The sequence below is a fragment of the Oreochromis niloticus genome, linkage group LG3 (assembly GCF_001858045.2).
Source record: "Oreochromis niloticus isolate F11D_XX linkage group LG3, O_niloticus_UMD_NMBU, whole genome shotgun sequence".
Lineage (NCBI taxonomy): Eukaryota > Metazoa > Chordata > Actinopteri > Cichliformes > Cichlidae > Oreochromis > Oreochromis niloticus.
In genome coordinates, this window is record NC_031967.2 from 76,830,044 (window position 1) to 76,839,401 (window position 9,358).

Below are 9,358 nucleotides of genomic sequence, written 5' to 3' on the forward strand. Positions count from 1 at the left end.
TTATCTGCTACTTTCCTTCTCTCTAATTTAGTTCTTCCTGTCGTATATTTCCTGCTAATGTGGCTACTGTGGCTCTGCGGTTAATGCTGGCTTTGCACCACTCCACTGGGAATTCTGGGAAACAAGCAGTTGCATAAAACAGACCAAGATGGTCCTAACAAGGGTTAAAAGTCAAAGTGAGAATGAAAATGAACAGAAATTCGCCACCGCAGGCCTCATCAGGAAGCGTGGCGATGCACTCACTGAAGTACATCGCCATGGTAACTTGTGCTGCAGACTTGTCCAGCTCCAGAGTCGGTTTTGTTTGAGATTAGAGATGAACAGGTATGTAATCACTGCCTACTCTTAACTAATATAATATATAGTACTTTTTATTTTTACTCTGTGAATAAAAGTTTTCATTTTCTCTTTGCATCTGAAGGTGTAGCTGCTCTGCATTTTTGTTATATACTGTATAAAGACAATTAAAGGCTTCTAATTCTCGTGATCATAAAACCGTTTGTATTTGCAGACCTCATATCAGTATGTGTATTCTGTTTTTAGTGTTTTCCTTTACCTGCTCTCAGGTAACCAGGTCTGCAGCTGAAAGAATAAACCTGTCTTACAGACTTTAAATATTCATTAATTGGAATAATAATGACATCTGACATTCTTTCATGTTTAAATGACAGATGTGAGCTATTGCAAGTCCATTGTACACAGCTGGTATTATTGACAGCTTTTTTCCAGTCTTACTGAGCAAACACATTCAAACAACACTCTGGTCTGTCTGCTGCAGCTGTGTCACTTTCAGCCTGTACTGGTCTGTTAGCATCTTCATAGTTTAGTTTCAGCTTTGCTGCCTCTACCCACCAATGTTTGTGACTACTGAGATGTGGCCAGCACCCACTTCTTTCATGTGAACATGTTTATAGTGTTAAGGTTCAAAAATATTGAGGAGGAATCCAAAATAACCACAGATCCGGGCTGGTGCAATTAGACGGCATTTTAATGAACACGTGTGAGTTCAACAGCCCAATCAGAGTTGAACTCTCGTACAATAGTCAGACAAAGGCTTTATAGGGTTAAGATAGTACAGCCCCCTTTTCTGTTGCCAGGCAGATTTAATACAGCATACGTCAACTCAAAACCACAAACGTTCAGTTAACTTTGACATATTTTAAAACAGAACATCATCTTCGCGTCGAAGCCAGGTGCTTCCTGTCACCATCCTGCCCAGGCTTATCTTCTGGAACATCTGGCCCACGTTCTGCACAAAATGTCACTTATGCAGGCACAATTTTGCAGTCGCAAGCAAAACATAAACTCTTACCTATATGAATGAGTCTACCCAATATGTGTGTGCGTGCACGTGCGGGGCGCGTGCGTGCTGTGTACTGCGTACGTGTCATGACCTCTCTCACTATAGGTGTCTGTATGTGTGTGTATGTCTCGTCTGTCTGTGTGTGCACACTGCATGTGCTCTCTGAACCTTAGTTGACCTCAACTTAGGCAACCAGGCTAAAGCCATCCTATGTGTACTGATCTTGACTTATATGTGAAATGTATAAAATGTATAAAACAAATGTTTCAATCTGATACAACTACTTAAAGCTTAATCAGCTTAATCAAAGATAAATGCATAATAAAATAACCTGCTCACAGTACTTGCACCCCTAGTCTGCTTTCAGTTTCACTTTTGCAGAGCCTGCCGTTTCCTGTCAGCCTGCACCTCAGTTTTCTCCCCCACTGAAGACTCCAGTGTAAGAATATAAAAACATTCAAAAGCCTTTAAAATTATAGATTCAACTCAACAGTTTAAAGTGGTTCTTCTTGGACTTGCAATAAAGACTAACATAATACCAATATATTTGAACATCTGAATGCATCTGGATGCAACATCACTATTAATAATGAAATGGTAATGATGATTATAGAAATAGCAGCAAATAATAGCAGTAAAATATTTCTCCTCTTGACAATAGCTAGTCTAACAAACCCTGTGGGTTTAATTACCTTTATGTGTCCACTTGGCCTGATTCAGGTAAGTGAAGCCAGCTAGTACAGGCCATTCTACTCACTTCATTAAGAGTACTCCATTTTCATCCTGATAGCCTAAGCCGGTCACAGTAGCCACATAATAGCTAAAAATGTTATTAGTTCACCTTTGTGCTAATAGCTCATTAGTACAAAGTACAAATGAGAGCCAACTGCTTGCAGTTCAGCTCAAGGTCATTCATTCACCAGGTCTGTCAAAACAGGTCAGACCTTCATAAAAATTTGCTGTGCTGATCAGAGTAATATTTGTGTTTTTGTAGTATTTGGAAGCTCAGTTATTGAAAGCTAATAGTCTTGCCTGTAAATGCTGACTGCATAACTCAGCAAAAAGTTGCAGGTTTTATTCCCCAGTGACTGCTGAGATAACCAGTACTCACCTGAACACGATATATCAAGTCTCCACTTGATAGATGAAAAAATTCGAATTACCTCAAATCTTTTAAGATGTTGAATCTTTAAATCCGATGAGCAGGTCTACTTTCCAAGAAATTTTAATTTTAAACTGCTGCTCTTTAGAGAAGTGTCATTTCTGATCGAGTGTCAAGGGATTGTGTCGTTAGCATAGAAATGGTTCCATCTAGTGGACACATTCATAACTGCAGCCTGAAAACCACAAAGCAAGCCCAGGACAAAAACTTAATTCTGTGTTTATTCAACAGTAATAAATAGTGAATAATGTGATTATATACAGACAATTAAAGTGGGAAACATTTAAATTAAGTGTACATCAATTTCTAAAAAGTGCTTTTTCACTTTGTGAGATTTGTGCTAGTCGTGCAGATCAGCATCGTGTGTCTCTGGTACGAGTTCCTGCAAAAAAGGACACAAAGTTAACACTTCATTTGTTCATATTTGACCATCTTTCCTTTTCCTAAATAAGGAATAAATGATACTGTTTATATTTAAAGTTCTTATTTTGAGCACTTAAGACTGCTTTTGTAAACCAACACAAATATTCAGAATTAAGGGCTAATCAACTGTCAGACATCCCAGCAAAATAAGTGACCGTTACATCATCCTTGCCGTTCATCTGAGCTGCAAAACTCCAAGAGGACATATGGACAAGAGATCCTTCATCTCCTGTTTTCCTGCCGATAACCCTGAAATCACCTGTGCACCATGCTGAAAGATGCCTCAATGCCTACAAAGCATCAGGTGGACAAAGGCTACAAGAGCAGCTATAGTAAAGGATGCACTTCTGTGGAGTGTTTTACCTTCAGGTTAACCGGCTTCGAACACAGCCGAACTCTATACTCCTCTTTAAGTGCACAAATTACTTCAGTTATTTAAGATGATCATTCTGCCCTTTACAGCTTGTGTGTGTCAAACAAACACCCCACGACCGACATCTTGTCACACTGCAGCCTGTTCCCCGTTTTGAATTTAAAAATCAACCCTGAATGTAAAGGTATGTCAAATAAAACTGAAACATGGTAAAACATGAGGCAAACCTTGTGATTGTGGCTGTGATTCCTTGTGTCTGTTCAAGTGTTGTGATCTGGTTTCATTCTTGGAGCCATCTGTGTCACTGATCCATGATTTCTCTTTTGGAAGAAAAACGTTATTATAAATGTGGACCAGCATGTAAGGAGAGAGTTCTAGATAAATTGTGTGCTCACCAGTTTGCCACCTGTGCATCAGGTATCTCTGGTCCACATTCCTCCACCTGTCCTGAAGAGGCACAGCAGAGTTCTCATCCATTTCCTGGATGGCATTCCCGTGGGTGCAGTGGTGTAGCCTCTCCCAAGCAACAGGCTGATGCTGCAGCTCATTGCACACACAGTTCTTCTCCCTCAGCTTTGGATACATCGCTGCAGGACTCTTCTCCAGGTTCTGCTTACATGCCAGCGGCCTCTTAAGGTCTGCGAGCTTCCTGGGATCGTCACCCGGCCTCCACCTTTGACCTTTGCGACACGAGCTGTTTTCAGAGGATTCTCCCTCAGTGTCATGGCCCCGACGAGGACTGTGCAGATCAGGATTAGAATTTTTCCTCATCAGCCGCCTCTTTGTGTGAGATTTACACGTGTCACATGTCGGTAAGGGGGCGTCGTTCCACTGCTGGAAGGGAAGCGCTTTTCTTTTTAAGCTGTGCCCGTCAAGTCCAGGGCTGGCAGACATACAGATTCTACGTTTTGTCAGACATCTGGAGCAGAGTCTTTCCCTCTTTGGCACACGAGTACTGAAAACGTTCTCATTGAAGCTTCTGCTGACGCAGCATTCATGGTCGGAAAGGCTTCTTCGATCCGCTTTGCCTTTGGGTTTGTACTTCTCCTTTGGCTTGCGAATATTTAGTTCTTTGTATTCGAGGTCTAGTTTTCGTCTTCGAGCAGAAACATCTAAACCCTGAGGTCGGGTCTGCTTCTTGGGAGCTTGTGGCAACTTGTTGCAGTAGTAGATATTCTCAAAATCAGCTAGCCAGTTAGTTGAGGGGAGGTAGGCGGGTAATGATTCGAAGGATGTGTCCTGAGAATCCTGGACACTGGTTTCTGTTCTGCATTGGCTTCGATCTGCCTCAAGAGGAGAGCTCTCCAACCGCTGCACATTGGATACAGCTGCCATCTCTGTGTACATTAGATTTGGTTTAGAAGGTTCTTCTGAAACAGGTTCAGCCATCATAGGGCAGATATCAGCTTCAACCATCATTTCATCCCCTACATCCTGCTCAGTGGAGACTACTCCCAGGTCATCCTCTTCCAACTGAGGCATGTCAGTCATAGCTGTGCCATCTTCTGCAGGAGCCTCCTCTTCCAGCATCATGTCTGCAGAACTCACCTCATTAGTAGTCAGCGTTTCCTCGAGAGACTCTGCAGGACCATTTTGGATCAACGACTCTGAGGAAGGAACCAAGGTGTCCTCCACTGACCAAACTGAAGACTCCATCTTCCTCAGCTCATCCAGGTAGCTTGTATCAAACGGCAGGTGAACAACTTTGAGTTGGGGATTCTTAGTCATACTCTGCTCTCTCTCGCTCATCACCCCAGCTTCCCCACATTCTGCCTCTTGAGACCCCAAACTGGAAACGACAGGGACCATCTGGTTCCCAGATTCTTCTAGAGCAGGGATATTCTCGCCTGTGCTGGGTGTTCCAACTAACAGGATATCAGGACAAACCTGGAGTGCCTGCTCCGACTGGTGTGCAGGGAGGCAGAGTCCCTCGTCCTGCAGGACGCGACCCTGGAGAATGGAGCTACACTGGACCATATCTTGGGAAAAACTATGGGATACTTCTGCAGTCTCATGAGCGTGCAGCAGCTGGAGTCCCACAGGTGTGGTGCAGCATTCAATCCTCACCTCTTCAGTTTGAATCACAAAGCTGCCATTTGATGGCGTCCTAATGGTGGAGGAGGGCACCATGTCATTAGTCTCTGGAGAACTCTGCACAGTCAAGGCTGACGAGAGCACCCGACCGTTGGAGACACTGGTGCTGCTGCTACTAACTGGGAAGACACTGGATGACTCCATGTCTCTGGAATTTGGGGTGCTGGTGTTCTGTGTCACTGAGAGTGGCTCAGTTTGCACCTCAGAGCTGGTCATTTCTCTGGTTGGGGAGTTGTGTTGGTAGCGCAACCTGCGGGCATGATAGGCCATGGTCTGGTAATACTGGGGGTTAAGCATGCGCCTGTAGTCCATGAGATGAAGGTGGGTATGTGGGACAACAAAGCCAGGTGGCTCCATGTATGGATTAGGCTGATAGTGTGGCATCATTGGCATCCCAAAACCTGTAACAAGACACAAGAGGATGATGTGAATACCTCAGATTTTAATTAAAGGCCACCACTACAATGGTTTACTACTGCTCGTGGGGGCCAGTGAGTGCATGGCTACAACATAGAAACCACAGCTGCTGCTGTAGGTGTTAATAAAAATAATTTTTTTAAAAAAAACTACATTGCTTAAAATACAATACAAACAGAACTACAGCTGTGTAGGGCTATTTATAATGCATACCCTCCTAGTTTAGCATTTTGGCACTTAAATTTTAATGACAAGGCTTTGACTGTAGTAGTAAATACTAGAGATACCACTTTTTTATGTCCGATACCGATACCGATATCATAAATTTGGATATCTGCCGATACCGATATGAATCCGATATAGTGTGTTTTTTAATCAATAAAACTGTTTTTTTAATATCTTGCTGCATTTTGTATAAGTTCATACTCAAGTTTAAATAAACAATAACACTAAAGCTATTCTGTTATACCTGTATGTAAAAAATACACTGCACCCAAAATATTTTATAGTTCAGCAACACTGATCAATAAACTTAAACCTACTCCATCCTCCCTATTCTGGTATTTTAAAGAGTACTTAGCAGAAATATTAAGCAACCTAACTAATAGGGTTGCAAACTCCCAGCAAAAAAAAAATAGGGAACCACCCCCCACCCTCCACCTCATGATGCTTAATCGATGTAATCAACTTTAATTTGATGCAGGGTGAAAAAAAATGCACAGAATTAAATTATTTTTCAAGAATAATTAAATAGATTCAACATCTTTCTTCAACAGAACTGCAGACTGCACAGATGGTACTTTCCCAAAGGAAAAAGTACTATAGCTTACTAGGGTATATTAGACTTAACAGTTACTATATACAGTAATGGACTTCTATACATTTTACATCAGATTAAAACTTTGGGTGTAAGATTCAGATAATTATTTATTAGAAGCTAGACATTTTAAATGAGAATAAGAAAGAAAAGTATGTCTTTGTGCCCCCTTTTCCCTGTTCATGCCCTATCGGCCCCCCTGGCTAAACTTTGCTAGATCTGCCCCTGCACAGTTACCAGCTGTCAGCTACGTAGAAAAGGATCCTGGTGTAGAAAGTAATATTAAATAAATTCTAACGACAGCTTATCAAGTTTAAACGTGCTGCTGTTGTTCAGCCGCTGGTTTCCTCTTTCTGGTGCAAAGTGGGCCAAAAACAAAGAAGAGAGACGGACTCGCGACAGAAAAGCCGATCAACTGATCATTAAGCAGTTTCACGATTGAAGTAGCTGCAGGAAGGTGAGGGAGGGAGAAGAGGCACTCGCTCCATATATCGGTTGTTAAGCTTAACATGGGAACGCTTTACAAACATTCAGAGATGAACTTACACACTTGCTTTACTTCTCTCTGGGATAACTTCCTCGGAGATGAAATGCTGGTTTGGTAGCGAGGCTACAAATACACACAGCCGCTCTATCACGTGAGGCATACTGCTTCGACGTGCTACGGTTATGAGCCGAATTACACCGTGTCGCAAGTTTTGTGAGGCGTTTTTTTTTATATTTAATGTATCGGATTACATTTTTAATTTCTCACTGATATCCGATCCAGTAATTTACGTCAGTATCGGACCGATACCGATACGTAATATCGGATCGGTCCATCTCTATAAGAAACATTTTTATTGTTTTTTGTTTTATTAAGGGATTAGCTACAGGGGTTCATGGGGTTATTTTTTCATTTGCTTTCTTGGGATTCCTTTACTGTAATCAGAGAGTCATAAATATCGAATAGGATAGCAAGGATAGCATAAAGTGACATTTAAAATCCAAAAAGTCGAGGGCAAAAGCCACTGTGACACCATTGTTATGCTCTATCAGTAATCTGTATTAGGTAAAAATGGTCCGTAAATACAGCATGTTTCCTAGTGGTGTTATACAGATCAGCATAGTTATAAATTACATTTTGTTAAATCACACACTTAATTTTTTTTTAAATGAAATTATTCACGACATATGAGTGGACAGACAATGTAGGTCGACAGATCTGGTGATAATTGCTTCTATAGAAAATTAGCACATGGCAGTGTCAATCTCCTGCTTTTCTTCTGAGTAGTATTTTATTTAGTTGTAATTCAATCAATAATTTGCTTCTTGAAATTAATTAATGAATTTCTTGTTTTACTTTATAAATCTCAGATCCTGCCTTTACCTGCTCCCTCCTATACTGATGTGGTGTATGTGGTACTGCTGAGCTTGTATGTGGTATGTGAACTGTTATACTTTTAAAAACAAAACTGTTTTATAAGTTAAGTTTTCTTTAGTGACCCATCCCATGCCCCTGTTATTTCTTCTTCAGATCTGAACCATTGTAAAGGTTGCAGTTCAAAGACCTCAGGTATGAAATTCTTTTCAGATCAGTATTTTTTGGAACTTGATAAATAACAATAAAAGCTGTAATGGCTGCATTTTGTGTAAATGTTTGTGTTAAAATTATAGCTTAATGAGGTCTTTCTACATTAGTTTTAGTTATAAAGTATGTATATGTGTACATATAGTTACATATATTTACAGTACAGTATGTTGTGTTTGTTGACATGTTTTCAGGTGGAAGCAGAATTTGTGGATTGCTACTGCTCCACTTGTTCCAAGGCTTTTTGCACAACTTGACCAATACACCAATGACCAGCTCATAAAAGTCTTCAAGAAAAAAGGAGGCGCTGCAGGGAGGAAAATTAGACAAACTTTGGCCCCAGCCACAAAGGTGCGTTATTCTGTTGGTAGCAAAATATTATGGCTAATAAGATCACTTTCAAATTTAAACAGCTAGTGTATGGTTACTGCACAGTGTTCATTGTACTTACATTTCTATTAAGCAAGACAAAGTTTGGTACTCAAAACTTTGGAAAATTAAAATGACCTAATCATAAGTAAAATCTGATCCCTCAATTTCGGGTTAAACCATAACTGAATGTTTTTATGTTAAAGATCAGTTTTTGAATGCAAAAAAGATGATGTTTTTTTTCTTTACCTTCGTTATAGACATATATAATGTGGTGGAAACCCTGCCCAACAGGTTAACTATTCATGTCCATGTGATGATTAGTTGGTCTTGTGTACATGTCTATCTGTGCAATAAATATGTCATCATTTTGCGTATAATGTGAGTTTGTGTCATCCTAAACTATTTCTGTTTTCTCTTCCTGTATCTCTGCCACTCTCTACAGAAGCAAACTATTGAAAAGGGGAGGGAGTGTGTCCTCAGGGCACTACCTTTTTACCTGAATGAAGACTCAAGCATCCTCTTCAAAGAATACCTGGTTGGTAATTTGAGTGTAGTTTTTATCTGTATTAAACCAAATCTTGAATAACTAATGTTGTCACGTGTTGTAATGTTGTTGTTATTATAATTTGCACGTAATTTGCATGTAACAATAAAGTATTGTTGAGTCTGGATGACATTTTTCTACGTTTTTGTGTCTAATTGACAAATGGGTTTGGTTTTTGTACTCTCTGTTGTAAAGGATTCTGATGCTACAGCTGTTCAGAGGGAGCTGGAACAAATCACCCTTGCTATCTTCACCATCGAAAAAGCTGATGTCAGCACTCCTC

General features: G+C 40.5%; 1 protein-coding gene and 1 long non-coding RNA gene across 2 annotated transcripts; one reads left to right on the plus strand and one right to left on the minus strand.

The window, feature by feature from the left end:
- Positions 1–2,722: 2,722 nt before the first annotated feature.
- Positions 2,723–5,784, minus strand: LOC102082228 (uncharacterized). Its single transcript, XM_005466496.3, has 3 exons — positions 3,657–5,784; positions 3,489–3,581; positions 2,723–2,847 (listed from the first exon to the last, which is right to left on the minus strand). The coding sequence occupies exons 1-3, from the start codon at positions 5,746–5,748 to the stop codon at positions 2,819–2,821; spliced, it is 2,214 nt and encodes a 737-aa protein (XP_005466553.2). The 5' UTR covers positions 5,749–5,784; the 3' UTR covers positions 2,723–2,818.
- Positions 5,785–7,454: 1,670 nt separating this feature from the next.
- On the plus strand, positions 7,455–9,066 carry LOC109199320 (uncharacterized). Its single transcript, XR_002059742.2, has 4 exons — positions 7,455–8,011; positions 8,106–8,144; positions 8,354–8,510; positions 8,974–9,066. It is a non-coding gene; the product is annotated as an uncharacterized LOC109199320 (long non-coding RNA).
- The last annotated feature ends 292 nt before the right edge of the window (positions 9,067–9,358 follow it).